The sequence below is a fragment of the Callospermophilus lateralis genome, chromosome 6, assembly GCF_048772815.1.
Source record: "Callospermophilus lateralis isolate mCalLat2 chromosome 6, mCalLat2.hap1, whole genome shotgun sequence".
NCBI classification, from domain to species: domain Eukaryota; kingdom Metazoa; phylum Chordata; class Mammalia; order Rodentia; family Sciuridae; genus Callospermophilus; species Callospermophilus lateralis.
In genome coordinates, this window is record NC_135310.1 from 39,920,953 (window position 1) to 39,937,194 (window position 16,242).

Below are 16,242 nucleotides of genomic sequence, written 5' to 3' on the forward strand. Positions count from 1 at the left end.
ATGACTACATTGTTACCTATATCTTTCAGAATGTTCATGAAACACAAACAAATAAAAACAGGTATTGCTCTTCTATGAATTTATTCTTCTATTCAATGCACATTTAAAGAGCACCTGCAGATACTACAAGGCCCGAGTCACTCTAGCCTGCAAACACAGAATCACACAAATCCATGGGGGAAAAAGTGGAAATCTAAGCTGGACAGGGACAGAGAGGGTTTCCCAGATGAACAGGTGACTGAGCCATGATTCTGTGAGTCAGGTAGAGTTAGTCAGGTAAAGACAAAGGTATTGTTTAAGTCTCAGTGATATTATAACAGTATACCACATTAAAAAGCTATTCTAACACAACAAGAAATCATGGGCAAAACAAGATGTAGAAGGCAATTTTTATTCATTCTTTTCCTCTTGTTGGATATAAGGGATAATATCAACACTTTAAATTTTAAGAGGAAGTTTATTAATTCTATAGAAGTCTCCTTCAATACGTTGACAGTTTATATAGTATACTCACAGGTTGAGATTAAAAGCACCCATTTAGCTGAGTTTTATTTCACATAATCATCTTGGCCCACTGTAATGCTGCAAACCACATGCTCTTAGCTGCAGATTTTTCATCTATCCCTATCAGAACAAAGCCAGCAATGCAGCACTTACTACTACCTTGATGGCAGTACATTTTATCTTTGAGGAGCACAGTAAGAAAGTCACATGAAGCATAGATACTGTTATTCTGGTATTAATGGGGACCAAGTAGACGGCCCTCCGGAACAAGCTCCCTTACTCTTCTATAAGACATGTCTTATATGCTGCATTTGTAATGTGTTCTCAGATGCCTCCTTCAGTTTTCTTCCCCTTTGCCTAGTAATTTAAGCATGCTGTAACCTGTATGCCATAACAAGTTCTGACTCTGGGTACCCTTTCTTTGCATTCTCTTTGGAAACTATTCCATGCTTACATATGACAAAACAATAGAGGAAGCTGAATGATTTGACTGAAGATAAATATGCCATTATTGCTTATGCAGTTTCAGATGTAACAGCTATTCTGAGAAACTATATAACACTGTGGACTTTTTCTAAGCTTCCCGTTAACTAAAATGCCCAAGCATTTTTTTTTTCAACTGACAAATATGAAGTCATATCTCCTCCCTATTCTCTTGTTTAACTGATGTCAAAAATTGCAGGTGCTTCTTTCATGGATATGCCTATACACATTAAGAAAAATAATAAACATTTCTCCTACAGGGAGAATAATAACTCATTAGATAAATGTTTATTAGCATACGATAAGTATTAGGCACTATGCTAGATGCTAGGAATGCAAAGTTGAATGAAACATGACATTATTTCATTACTATTCATTTATATAAGATGTTACATATATAAAGAAGAGCCTGAGGCATGTGGTAGCTGCTCATAAATGGATATTATTGTTATGATGATTCACTTATAAATTAGTCTTCTAAAAACAATTACAGATTTTTAAAATGGAAATACTGCCGTAGAGCTACCAATACTTACCAATACTATAATATCTCTTCAGTTCTGTACGTCTGATTTCCTTTAACTGGTTATTTTTTCTTTTTTTCTTCTCATCAGTAACATACTCTTCTTCTACAGCAATGTTGCACTTGTCTGGTTCCAAAATGACTGCATTAGCATCTTCTTTCCCAGGATGTGTCCTTGTGGCTATAGCTGAGGCTGTTTCCGCATTTTGTTTGGCTTGCTTTTTCTTTTTCAATCTAAGAATAAGGGGGAAATAAGGGGAAAACAATGGAGACATGATTTGCTAGAAGGAATCCTATTAATTTCATGTTGTCAAGCTTTGAAAACTAATTAACTAATGCAGAAAACACATTCCTTATAATATTCTTTTTTTTAAGAGAGAGAGAGAATTTTTTAATATTTATTTTTTAGTTTTCGGTGGATACAACATCTTTATTTTTTTATATGGTGCTGAGGATCGAACCCAGCGCTCCGTGATGCCAGGCGAGTATGTTACCGCTTGAGCCACATCCCCAGCCTGTAATATTCTTAATTACATTTTCTTGGTTTTAAAATTTTCTCATCATTTCTGTCATCTTATGTGGAGGCCTATAAATCTTCCTCAATTATATCCACAATATATGATAAAAGTGTCAGGGCTAGGATTATAGCTCAGTAGCAGAGTGTATACCTAGCATGTGTGAGGCACTGGGTTTGATTCTCAGCATCACATGTAAATACACAAATAAAATAAAACAACATCATCAACAACTAATAAAAATATTTTTAAAAAGAATATCAGTAATGTCTTAGGCCTTAGGAAAAATGAGATTCTCTATAGGCTACTAAATGTTGCATAATCTTTTTTTAAACAAGATATATAGTACCCTTACTATAATGCCATATTTGGTATGTTATGTTTTTTAAAAAGCACTTCTGGTGTTCAGTGATACCTTTGGACTATTGGGCATGCACATAAGTAAAACAAGTCCTTTATAATTGGCTTACGTGTTCACTATTAAGTTTTGGCAAGATGTGAAATGGTTCAGATATAAATAATTCTTTTCCTTTACACATGGTATTACAGGAGTATTAAAGAAAGAACAGAATTTCCTGAGATAGAAAATCCATAATGACAATATATAATTATCATTATGATTACTAACAATAGCTGATAATTACTACTAATAGCTGATACCTCCGTAAACATATTTGATGCTTTCAATTTTTTACCTCTGAGTCCAAGACATATGAGAGAAAGTTTGTCACAATTCACTGAAATCCAGTAACTCAAAAATAATTTCCAATTGGTGCATTACTCTGTAATTATTTCATGTGTCACTTCTATGCTTCTGGTCCTTTTTGAGAACGTCTATGCTTTAGCAAAGTGTAAACCCTTTGTTCTAGAACAAAGGCCTTGGACTCTCATACCTGTGGCACTCTGCTTACATGCATTTTTTTTAAAATGAGGACATTTCTTCATGTAGATAGAAATTATCTAGGCACAATTTGCTTTCTCTTATTTCAATCCTTTGTCTTTTTATGCATCTGGACAATGGATGAGGAAAGTATGGGTAGAAAACTGACATAACTGAAGGATAATACAGAGGTAATATTTGGTCTTCTGCTGCTTTGCTCTGTGACAGTAGACAAATACCTCCAACAGTCAAGAAAGGTCTCTCCGTAAGGCCTGGACCCATTAGAGAGCTCTACACTCAGTCTAGAAACCAGACTCCTCTAGCCTCAGTCTTCTCATATTAAAAGCGACAATTGGGCTGGGGCTGGGGCTCAGTGGTAGAGCACTTGCCTCACATGTGTGAGGCACTGGGTTCAATTCTCAACACCATATATAAATAAATGAATAAAATAAAGGTCTATGAACAACTAAAAAAATATTTTAAAACAAACAACAATTATTTCCTTATGTATCAGCAGATTTTTTTTTTTTTTTTTTTTTTTAATTTTTTGAAGAGGATCCCATGTGTGATATTTATTTATTTATTTTTTTTTTCCTTTCTTTTTTTTTTTTTTTAATTAATTTTTATTGTAGGTTGTTCAAAACATTACATAGTTTTTGATATATCATAATTCACACTTTGATTCAAGTGGGATATGAACTCCCATTTTTACCCCATATACAGATTGCAGAATCACATCAGTTGCACATTGATTTACATATTGCCATTCTGGAGTCTGTTGTATTCTGCTGCCTTTCCCATCCTCCGCTATCCCCCCTCCCCCCTCCCCTCCCCTCTTCTCTCTCTACCCCCTCTACTGTAATTCATTTCTCCCCCTTATATTTTCCCTCCTTTCCCCTCACTTCCTCTTGTATGTAATTTTGTATACCCCTGAGGGTCTCCTTCCATTTACATGCAATTTCCCTTCTCTCTCCCTTTCCCTCCCACCTCTCATCCCTGTTTAATGTTAATCTTCTTCTCATGCTCTTCTTCCCTACTCTGTTCTTAGTAACTCTCCTTATATCAAAGAAGACATTTGGCATTTGTTTTTAAGGGATTGGCTAGCTTCACTTAGCATAATCTGCTCTAATGCCATCCATTTCCCTCCAAATTCTATGATTTTGTCATTTCTTAATGCAGAGTAATACTCCATTGTGTATAAATGCCACATTTTTTTTATCCATTCGTCTATTGAAGGGCATCTAGGTTGGTTCCACAGTCTTGCTATTGTGAATTGTGCTGCTATGAACATGGATGTAGCAGTGTCCCTATAGTGTGCTCTTTTTAGGTCTTTAGGGAATAGACCGAGTAGTGGAATAGCTGGATCAAATGGTGGTTCCATTCCGAGCTTTCCAAGAAATCTCCATACTGCTTTCCAAATTGGCCGCACCAATTTGCAGTCCCACCAGCAATGTACAAGAGTACCCTTTTCCCCACATCCTCGCCAGCACTTGTTGCTGTTTGACTTCCTAATGGCTGCCAATCTTACTGGAGTGAGATGGTATCTTAGGGTGGTTTTGATTTGCATTTCTCTGACTGCTAGAGATGGTGAGCATTTTTTCATATACTTGTTGATTGATTGTATGTCCTCCTCTGAGAAATTTCTGTTCAGGTCCTTGGCCCATTTGTTGATTGGGTTATTCGTTATCTCATTGTCTAATTTTTTTAGTTCTTTGTATATTCTGGATATTAGGGCTCTGTCTGAAGTGTGAGGAGTAAAGATTTGTTCCCAGGACGTAGGCTCCCTATTCACCTCTCTTATTGTTTCTTTTGCTGAGAAAAAACTTTTTAGTTTTAGTAAGTCCCATTTGTTGATTCTAGTTATTAACTGTTGTGCTATGGGTGTCCTATTGAGGAATTTGGAGCCCGACCCCACAGTATGTAGATCATAGCCAACTTTTTCTTCTATCAGACGCCATGTCTCTGATTTGATATCAAGTTCCTTGATCCACTTTGAGTTAACTTTTGTGCATGGCGAGAGAAAGGGATTCAGTTTCATTTTGTTGCATATGGATTTCCAGTTTTCCCAACACCATTTGTTGAAGATGCTATCCTTCTTCCATTTCATGCTTTTAGCCCCTTTATCAAATATAAGATAGTTGTAGTTTTGTGGATTGGTTTCTGTGTCCTCTATTCTGTACCATTGGTCCACCTGCCTGTTTTGGTACCAGTACCATGCTGTTTTTGTTACTATTGCTCTGTAGTATAGTTTGAAGTCTGGTATAGCTATGCCGCCTGATTCACATTTCCTGCTTAGAATTGTTTTTGCTATTCTGGGTCTTTTATTTTTCCATATGAATTTCATGATTGCTTTCTCTATTTCTACAAGAAATGCCGTTGGGATTTTGATTGGCATTGCATTAAACCTATAGAGAACTTTTGGTAATATCGCCATTTTGATGATGTTACTTCTACCTATCCATGAACAGGGTATATTTTTCCATCTTCTAAGATCTTCTTCTATTTCTCTCTTTAGGGTTCTGTAGTTTTCATTGTATAAGTCTTTCACCTCTTTTGTTAGGTTGATTCCCAAGTATTTTATTTTCTTTGAGGATATTGTGAATGGGGTGGTTGTCCTCATTTCCATTTCAGAGGATTTGTTGCTGATATACAGGAATGCCTTTGATTTATGCGTGTTGATCTTATAGCCTGCCACTTTGCTGAATTCATTTATTAGCTCTAATAGTTTCTTTGTAGACCCTTTTGGGTCTGCTAGGTATAGAATCATGTCATCTGCAAATAGTGATAATTTGAGTTCTTCTTTTCCTATTTTTATGCCTTTAATTTCTTTCGTCTGTCTAATTGCTCTGGCCAGTGATTCGAGAACTATGTTGAACAGAAGTGGTGAGAGAGGGCATCCCTGTCTTGTTCCAGATTTTAGAGGGAACGCCTTCAGTTTTTCTCCATTCAGAATGATGCTAGCCTGAGGCTTAGCATAGATTGCTTTTACAATGTTGAGGTATGTTCCTGTTATCCCTAGTTTTTCTAGAGTTTTGAACATAAAGGGATGCTGTACTTTGTCGAATGCTTTTTCCGCATCTATCGAGATGACCATATGGTTCTTATTTTTAAGCCTGTTGATGTGGTGAATAACATTTATTGATTTCCGTATATTGAACCAACCTTGCATCCCAGGGATAAATCCTACCTGATGATGGTGCACAATTTTTTTGATATGTTTTTGTATCTGGTTCGCCAGAAGTTTATTGAGGATTTTTGCATCTAGGTTCATTAGAGATATTGGTCTGTAGTTTTCTTTCTTTGAAGTGTCTTTGTCTGGTTTAGGAATCAGGGTGATGTTGGCCTCATAGAATGAATTTGGAAGTTCTCCCTCTTTTTCTATTTCCTTAAATAGCTTGAAAAGTATTGGTGTTAATTCCTCTTTAAAGGTTTTGAAAAACTCTGCTGTATACCCATCCGGTCCTGGGCTTTTCTTAGTTGGTAGTCTTTTGATGGTATCTTCTATTTCCTCAATTGATATTGGTCTGTTTAGGTTGTCAATATCCTCTTGGCTCAATCTGGGCAAATCATATGACTTAAGAAATTTATCGATGCCTTCACTATCTTCTATTTTATTGGAGTATAAGGATTCAAAATAATTTCTGATAATCTTCTGTATTTCTGAAGTGTCTGTTGTGATATTGCCTTTTTCATCCCGTATGCTGGTAATTTGAGTTCTCTCTCTTCTTCTCTTTGTTAGCGTGGCTAAGGGTCTGTCGATTTTATTTATTTTTTCAAAGAACCAACTTTTAGTTTTGTCAATTTTTTCAATTGTTTCTTTCGTTTCGATTTCATTAATTTCAGCTCTGATTTTAATTATTTCTTGTCTTCTACTTCTTTTGCTGTTTTTTTGCTCTTCTTTTTCTAGGATTTTGAGTTGAAGTATTAGATCATTTATTTGTTGGTTTTTTCTTTTTTTAAGGAATGAACTCCAAGCAATAAATTTTCCTCTTAGAACTGCTTTCAATGTGTCCCATAGATTCCGATATGTTGTGTCTGTGTTTTCATTTATCTCTAAGAATTTTTTAATTTCCTCCTTGATGTCTTCTATAACCCATTGATCATTCAGTAACCTATTGTTCATTCTCCAAGTGATGCATGATTTTTCCTTACTTCTTTTATTGTTGATTTTCAATTTCATTCCATTATGATCAGATAATATGCATGGTATTATCTCTACTCCTTTATATTGTCTAATAGTTGCCCTGTGACATAATATATGATCTATTTTTGAGAAGGATCCATGTGCTGCTGAGAAAAAAGTGTAACTGCTTGATGTTGGGTGGTATATTCTATATATGTCAATTAAGTCTAGGTTATTAATTGTGTTATTGAGCTCTATAGTTTCCTTATTCAACTTTTGTTTGGAAGATCTGTCCAGTGGTGAGAGAGGTGTGTTGAAGTCTCCCATGATTATTGTATGGTGGTCTATTAGACTCTTGAACTTGAGAAGAGTTTGTTTGATGAACATAGCTGCACCATTGTTTGGGGCATATATATTTATAATTGTTATGTCTTGTTGGTGTATGGTTCCCTTGAGAAGTATGTAGTGTCCCTCTTCATCCCTTTTGATTAACTTTGGCTTGAAATCTATTTTATTTGAAATGAGTATGGACACTCCTGCTTGTTTGCGAATTCCATATGAGTGATATGATTTTTCCCAACCTTTCACCTTCAGTCTATGTATGTCTTTTCCTATCAGATGTGTCTCCTGAAGGCAGCATATTGTTGGGTCTTGTTTAGTGATCCATTCTGCTAGCCTGTGTCTCTTAATTGGTGAGTTTAAGCCATTGACATTTAGAGTTATTATTGAGATATGGTTTGTTCTTCCATCCATATTTATTTATTAATGTTACTAAACATGGTTTGTTTTCCTCTTTGATTATTCCCCCCCACCTTTACTGTACTACCTCCCGCTGTTGGTTTTCATTGATATTTTCCATTTCCTCTTCCTGTAATATTTTGCCGAGGATGTTTTGAAGAGCTGGTTTTCTAGCTGCAAATTCTTTTAACTTTTGTTTATCATGGAAGGTTTTAATTTCATCTTCCATCCTGAAGCTTAATTTCGCGGGATACACAATTCTTGGTTGGAACCCCTTTTCTTTCAACGTTTGAAATATGTTATTCCAGGATCTTCTAGCTTTCAGAGTCTGTGTTGAAAGATCAGCTGTTATCCTGATTGGTTTACCCCTAAATGTAATCTGCTTCCTTTCTCTTGTAGCTTTTAAAATTCTCTCCTTATTCTGTATGTTGGGCATCTTCATTATAATGTGTCTAGGTGTGGCTCTCTTATGATTTTGCACATTCGGCGTCCTGTAGGCTTCTAGGATTTGGGATTCTGTCTCATTCTTCAAGTCTGGGAAGTTTTCTCGTATTATTTCGTTGAATAGATTGGTCATTCCTTTGGTTTGGACCTCAATACCTTCCTGTATCCCCATGACCCTTAAGTTGGGTCTCTTTATGTTATCCCATATTTCTTGAATGTTCTGCTCATGGTTTCTTAACAGCTTTGCTGAGCTGTCTATGTTCTTCTCCAGTTGAAATACTTTGTCTTCATTGTCTGATGTTCTATCTTCTAAGTGTTCTACTCTGCTGGTAGTATTCTCAATTGAGTTTTTAAGTTGGTTTATTGTTTCCTGCATTTCCAGGATTTCTGTTTGTTTGTTTTTTATAACCTCTATCTCCCTGTATAATTGATCTTTTGCTTCTTGGATTTGTTTGTGTAATTTATTGTCGAAGTGGTCGAAGTGGTCTTTCATTGTCTGATTTTGCTGTCTAATGTCTTCCTTGAGACTCCAGATCATCTGAAGCATGTATATCCTGAATTCTTTATCTGACATTCCATCTGCTGCAGATATTACCTCTTCTAAAGTTGAGTTGACCTGCATTGCTTGTGGTCCTTTCTTTCCTTGTCTTTTCATACTGATCGCGTTTCGTTCTTCTGGTAGCCACGCCCCCGTATCTGGTGCAAGAGACCTCAGTTGTCAGCACTGGTGGGGGCTGTAGCTGGGAGACCCGCGCCGCGCGGCTCCCGCCGGCTCCTGCGTCAGCGCCGCCTCAGCTCCCGCCGGTTCCCGTGCCGCTGCCGCGGTTCCCGCCAGCTCCGTCCGGCTCCCTCGCCGCTCCTGCTAATTTAGAGTCCGCTGGGAAGGAATCTCTTTGGCCGATCTTTGGTGACTTCCCCTCTCTGCTATGGCGGGCCCCTGGCTCCTTGCAGGAGTGACCGAAGGGAGAGGTGGAACTGGCTTGTCTCTGGTCTGATATAATCTCTGGTTTTAGATCCCAGTTCGCTAATTCATAGAGGCTTGGTTAGATTTCCTTCCCATCCTCTCAAGGTGGGGAGCCCTTTCCTGGGTGGGCAGGGCCGTTAGCAGAGCCGGAAGGGCACGTGCCTTCTGTCGGGCCAGGCGGGGACCCTTCTGGCTGCGCTGGGCCGCCGGGGGCTCCCTCAGCGCCAGGCAGATGGCGCCCGCGTGGCTAAGAGCCGGGTGGGGTAACCCTTCGCAGAGCGGGCGGGCCGCCAGGAGTGCCGGGATGGTGGGAGCTGTCTGCCGGCCGGGCAGGGACCCTTCTCGACGAGCAGGGCCGCTGGGGGTGCTTGTAAAGCTGGGCGGCTGCCGCCGCGTGTCTAAGACCCAGGCGGGCGGGGTGGCTGTTTGCAGGGCAAGAGCGGGACCGGCAGGGTAGCCGGGATGGCGGAAACTGTCTGTTGGCCGGGCAGGGACCCTTCTCGCCGAGGAGGGTCGCCGGGGGCGCTTGTAAAGCCGGGCGGCTGCAGCCTCGTGGCTAAGAACCAAGCGGGCGGGCTGGCTGTTTGCAGAACAAGAGCGGAATGGCGGGAGCTGTCTGCCGGCAGGGCGGGGACCCTTCTCGCCGAGGAGGGTCGCCGGGGGCGCTTGTAAAGCCGGGCGGCTGCAGCCTCGTGGCTAAGAACCAAGCGGGCGGGCTAGCTGTTTGCAGAACAAGAGCGGAATGGCGGGAGCTGTCTGCCGGCAGGGCGGGGACCCTTCTCGCCGAGCAGGGTCGCCGGGGGCGCTTGTAAAGCCGGGCGGCTGCAGCCTCGTGGCTAAGAACCAAGCGGGCGGGCTAGCTGTTTGCAGAACAAGAGCGGAATGGCGGGAGCTGTCTGCCGGCAGGGCGGGGACCCTTCTCACGGAGCAGGGTCGCCGGGGGTGCTTGTAAAGCCGGGCGGCTGCAGCCTCGTGGCTAAGAACCAAGCGGGCGGGGTGGCTGCTTGCAGAACAAGAGCGGAATGGCGGGAGCTGTCTGCCGGCAGGGCGGGGACCCTTCTCGCCGAGCAGGGTCGCCGGGGGCGCTTGTAAAGCCGGGAGGCTGCAGCCTCGTGGCTAAGAACCAAGCGGGCGGGGTGGCTGCTTGCAGAACAAGAGTGGAATGGCGGGAGCTGTCTGCCGGCAGGGCGGGGACCCTTCTCGCCGAGCAGGGTCGCCGGGGGCGCTTGTAAAGCCGGGCGGCTGCAGCCTCGTGGCTAAGAACCAAGCGGGCGGGCTAGCTGTTTGCAGAACAAGAGCGGAATGGCGGGAGCTGTCTGCCGGCAGGGCGGGGACCCTTCTCGCAGAGCAGGGTCGCCGGGGGTGCTTGTAAAGCCGGGCGGCTGCAGCCTCGTGGCTAAGAACCAAGCGGGCGGGGTAGCTGCTTGCAGAACAAGAGCGGAATGGCAGGAGCTGTCTGCCGGCAGGGCGGGGACCCTTCTCGCCGAGCAGGGCCTCCGGGGGTGCTTGTAAAGCCGGGTGTCTGCAGCGGCGTGGCTAAGAACCAGCCGGGTGGGGTGGCTGTTCGCCGGGCGAAAGCAGGGCCGCCAGGGTAGCCGGGATGGCGGGCGCTGTCTGCTGGCTGGGCGGGGACCCTTCTGCCGCGCTGCTCTGGGCCGCCTGCCGCTTGCAGAAGCGGCGGGTGGCCGCGGGATTGGACTCTGAGCCCGCGCTGCCAGTCAAGTTTCACTTGTTTGGGGCAAACTGTCACGTCTAATAAACTTACTAATTCTCGGCAGGTCTCCTTTCAACGGAATTTTGCTAGAAGATCCTCAGTAGGTAGAATGTAGCTGTTTTAATTGGTGTTTCTGATCCCGTTAATGTGGAGATATTGAAAGTGCAGCTTCCTCGCCGGCCGCCATGTTGGATCCCCAGATTTTTTTTTTTAAATTACGATTAGCTGAGATAATATATCTCAACAAATGATGGAAAACAAATAAGACCCAAAATACTAAAATATCCCCTAACCCAATCACACATTAACATGAAAACGAAGCATGGTAAGGTTCATGACACACCCTGCTTTGGGGACAAAGGCCCCCTATTCCAATAAGATATTTAAAGTAGGCTGTTACACAATGAACACTGAGAAGCAGTTCTTATATTTTTCATTGACTAATAAATCAGTACATAGCTCAAGAGATAAGACAGTTGGAAAAAAGTCACAGATAAATACACTTTTTATGTTTGCTTGTAATTAGCTATCTTTTTATGTTTGCTTGTTAAATAAAATCACAAACCAAACAAATTAGAGACTCATAAAGTGGGACTATTTCAGTAAATATGGTTTCATTTTGTATCATCTGATTTTAAACTCTTTTTCTGGAAAAAGAGTAGGTAGATCTTCATAAAAGTTTGGTCTGATAATGCTTCTAATAAAACAATTTTTCTCCTGATCAGGATTACTATATGAGACTCAACTGAAGTGCATGAGCCTAGTTAATATACAGACATAATTTTTTTACACAGAGAGGTTTGTCTCTGAAGAGAGCTGGTCTCTCTCCAAAATGATGGCTACGGATGGGCTGATATTATTTTCCAATGCATTCGCTGAAAAAAAAAAATGCTTGAAATGAACCTTTTTGCACCATTCAAAAATGATTTTTCCAGGAGAGAAAATAGATGTTGAAAATTAGTTTTATGCAGCCTGAGATATGCTGCCTTTTAATCTTCTGAGTTTTTCCACTTTAGGTTCATTGAAATGTCCTCATTTCACTGCCTCCACGATAATTAGAGTTACTCAGATCTAGGGCATGTGTTTCGATGAACAGAGTACTGTTTGGGGACATCTCATTAGAGACTGATTTTCACACAGAGAAATAACAAAATGGGATACATTGTTTTATTCATTTTTCTCCCTTTTCCACATGGAACATTATTGTCAACACATATAGCCAAACAGAGTTGTTTCTTCAGGAAAAAAAAAAAAAAAGACCAGAAAAACAGCAATCCCAAACTTCTTTAACAGAAAAGAGAGCAAGATTTAATACCTGAGAAATTCTATTATCATCTATGTCTTTTGTCTAGAATACTGCGGGAGAATTTATTTCTATGGAGGTTGTCAATATAACTAGAACATTCTGATTTTACAACTCAACTAGAAATCAGATGGATTTATGGAAACCTGTAAAATCCCTCATTCTCAGCATAGAAATGTATTTTTGACAACTTTTCTAAGTATAAATAACTGCCAACCTAGAAATGTGGTATGGCTGATGATCTCCAAACATTCCTCTTTACAGTGTTTGTTCTCTAGCCCTTCTCTTTTGTTTTTTCAAGCCAATATCTACTGTGGTAATTAATCCTTACAATAGGGATTTGTTATCACTAAATGGGTAAATCACTAATTGGTCATCACTAAGGTAAACTGGAGGAAAAATGGTCTTGCAGAAAAATAAACTCCACTTATTTCATGTAAGCTTTTAAAATGACATCGGATATACACTTATTTATATTGTGAACTAAAAAACAATACTTGGCAAATCATCTTACAGATAAGTGATTGAAAAAAACTATTAATGGACATTTAAGATTTGACTGTGGTGAGCACAGCTTAAAAACTAAAAAACAGAACCCCCAAACCTTTATTATTTGTACTTGTCTTTGTTTAAAATAAATCACAATTACATAAAACAAGTGTTTTAAATTCAACCCCCTCCCACTATTGTACCCAAGCCCTGTCAGTTCTAGCTCCTAAATCTCTCCTCATCAAATTCATCTTCTCTTCTTGATCTCTGCTCCCACTGATCACGTCAGTCTTTCATTCTCTCCTTGCCTGTCTACTTTTTACAATATTATTTATTACTCGTTATTACAAAAGTAACACCTGTTCCCACTAGAAATTTTTCAAAATGTAGGAAAATAAAATGGGTAAAACTTAAGTGCAGTGCTGAAACTAAGAAGCAATCATGGTTTAAGGGAGATAAATGAAAGCCAGAAGGGAAGGGAAATGTTACCACTCAGACCTTCCCCAAGTGCAGAAGAATGAAGCCATGATTTTGAACTTCCTATATGTGCCTTCCCATAATGGAATATTGAAGAGCTTTTTTTTTTAAAAAAAAGTATTATTATTCTTGAATATTCCAGCTTTTTTTACATTAAAATAGTGAAGGCACTTAGAGGATACAACCAGACCTCATTTTCTCCCAACTCGTGTCCCGGGCCACAGTTAGCAAACCGACTTAGAGGTAAAGGAGGTGATAATGTTGAAGAAATCATTGTAGCTGAATGAAAACTGTTTTTCTTCTGAAGCTTTTTCCTTTACTAAAGGAAATGAGTTCGGGACCCTGGCAGCAACCAAAGGTCAGGCATTGAGCAAGATCCTCTCTGCAGCTTTGCGATGGTCCCTTCCCTAAGGTGCGGTGCTCATTGTCAGAAAGCAATACAGAAGACACCAGGTGATGAGGCTCTTGTGAGTGCTTACAGTGAAAGCTTTATGAGGACAGGAATTTGCTCTTAATGCTGTGCTCCCAGGGCCTACGCAAGGCACACAGTCACTTAATTAATGCTTCTTGAATGAATAAAGAGAGTCGATGTTCTAATTTGGTTGAGATCTGCTCTCCTATAAACATGCCTTTTCACAGCTTTCTCTGATTACCAGCATGTTCTCAAAAATAGACTCACATCTCCTTATTCAGATACTTTATTCATTTTTTTTAATGTGGTGCAGAGGACCAAACCCAGCACCTTGCACGTGATAGGCGAGCGCTCTACCATTGAGCCACAACCCCAGCTCCAGATACTTGAACTTCATATCACTTGAATACTAATAGGTATTCAAAAATAATAATAACCATAATGATAATAATGATAATAATTTTGGTAATGGGGATTGAACTCAAGGGTGCTTAACCACTGAGCCATATCCACAGCCCTTTTTCATTTTATTAAATTTTGAGACAGGGTCTCACTGAGTTGCTTAGGGTCTCCTCGTTGCTGAGGCTGGCTTTGTACTCACAATTCTCCTGCCTCAACTTTCTGAGCTGCTGGGATTACTGAAATGTGCCACCGCATCAGCGGAAGTTTTTTTTTTTTTAATGTAAAACTAATTTAACACTTTTGTCAAAAAACTGAGTTAACATTTTCAAAAAGATAATTATAAAAAGCTTGAAAGCTTTCTTCTAACAACAACTACAGATGACTAAGGAAACAGGAACCCTGGCATGCAGTTATAAATGTTCTCCCTCTCACAAAAATCCTTTGAGGTAGGCAGTTTTATCTCTGTTCCACTGATAAGAAAAGGAAGGCTGAGAGAAACTAGGGCCATTTCCCAAGGTCACAGGGCAGAAGTCCGAACCAGTTGCCTAGGAGCCCCCAGGGACTACCTCTTTTAGAACTGTTTATGGCATACATGTCTATTTTGACTTTAACATAAAATCCACTGGACCTTGAAAATTCTATGAACCATGTGGGGCAGAATGGCCTAACAATCTTGTGGACTTCAACAGAAAGCATACTTCCAGGAAGTTTGAAACCCAGATTTGGGTTCTGGCCTTGGCCCTCTTAGAAATCAGCTCTGTGACCTTCTTTGGAAATATGATTAGCTCTCTGGGGCTTCTAAGTAAACAAAAGCAAGAGGCTGAAATGATTTTCAAGGTCCGGCCTGGCTCTAGAAGTTTATATTTGGCTGAGAAGATCAGGAAACATGCAAAAGTTGTTTTGACGTTTTAAAAAATATTTTTAAAAATCCAAGCTAAAACTTTCCAGGAGTCATACACGTCCCTGTTCTCCTCTGTGTCTCATATCTGATTGCATTTTCCTTCCACCACAGAGCCCCCGACCTGGGACAATACAGAGGTCAAGATAAAACACCATCCATACATAAGGACTATCAAAAAAACAAAAACAACGAGAACCACCTAAAAAGCCAACCCAACAAAAAACACACTGCCCTACAATTTGGGTCTGCTAGCTATAGAAAGTAGAATATGTAAAAATTGATCAACCATGAGGACCTTACAGACCTCTTTAACACATAATGTCTTCTTACAAAATTGCTACTATAGGGAAATAGAGTACTAACATAAAAGATGTAGATATACCATCATTACATGAAAAGAGTTGCAGAATGCTATTATAATATCACTTTATTTTTGGGAGGCAAAAAAATTAAAAATATAGCAAAATGTCCTCAAACCAATAACTATATAGTTCTCTGTGTGTGTGTGTGTGTGTGTGTGTGTGTGTATATATATATATATATATATATATATATATATATATATATATATGTTGGGTAGGTGCACAGGAAAATTTTTGGTCAATGGGTAAAGGAAGAGAACTTTTACATTTATATAATTTGGTGTTACTGAATGTTTTGATACAGCAAGCATATTTTACTTTTGTAATTATAAGGCCAACAAAGAAAAAAAAATAACTGTCAGCAGCTATGGCAATGTTTTGTTAGAATCTCAGTTGGTGATTTATTCTTTCCCCTGAGTCCAGCTATTGCACTCAATTTCTGGATGGCAGCACCACCCTGTTCCCTGTTTTTAATCAGACAGAGCTGATTGAACTCCCTCTGTGCCCTTCCTCTGGTTCTTGCTCTTGGCTATTCTGGCTGCAACCCTGTCACTATACTGTTCTGACCTTCAGGATCTAGGTTGTTTTTTCCTGGTTGTCCAACCCGGAATTTACTACTTTCAGAGTTTGGGGAAACAGTGCTACAGTGGAATGAATTCAGCATCCGGGTAGACATGTTTGTGTTTTTTTTTTTCTTTTTTTAAATATTTTTTAGTTGTAGTTGGACAAAATACCTTTATTTTATTTATTTATTTTTATGTGGTGCTGAGGATTGAACCAAGGACCTCACACATGCTAGACGAGCACTCAACCTCTGAGTCACAACCCCAGCCCCACGTTGTGTTTTAATCTTCTTTTGTTCCTTGGGTGCACATCCTGGGCAAGTTATCAAATTTAAGCTTCAGGTCCCTCATCTTTAAATAAAAATAATAGCCTCAAAAAACATTTATTTGATGATTAAAACAAACTGTACACAAAGGGTTTACTTTACAACTTCTGTTAGGGTCA

At 40.1% G+C, this 16,242-nt stretch overlaps 1 protein-coding gene across 4 annotated transcripts in view; it reads right to left on the minus strand.

Annotated features, from left to right (window-relative positions):
* The window catches only part of Ncoa7 (nuclear receptor coactivator 7), a 148,441-nt gene that overhangs the window by 72,640 nt on the left and 59,559 nt on the right, over positions 1–16,242 (minus strand). For all 4 annotated transcript variants that reach the window (XM_076858280.2, XM_076858279.2, XM_076858278.2 and 1 more), the window contains exon 3: positions 1,524–1,744. In XM_076858280.2, the coding sequence (XP_076714395.2) occupies positions 1,524–1,744 (221 nt within the window). The remainder of the gene's footprint in view (positions 1–1,523; positions 1,745–16,242) is intronic.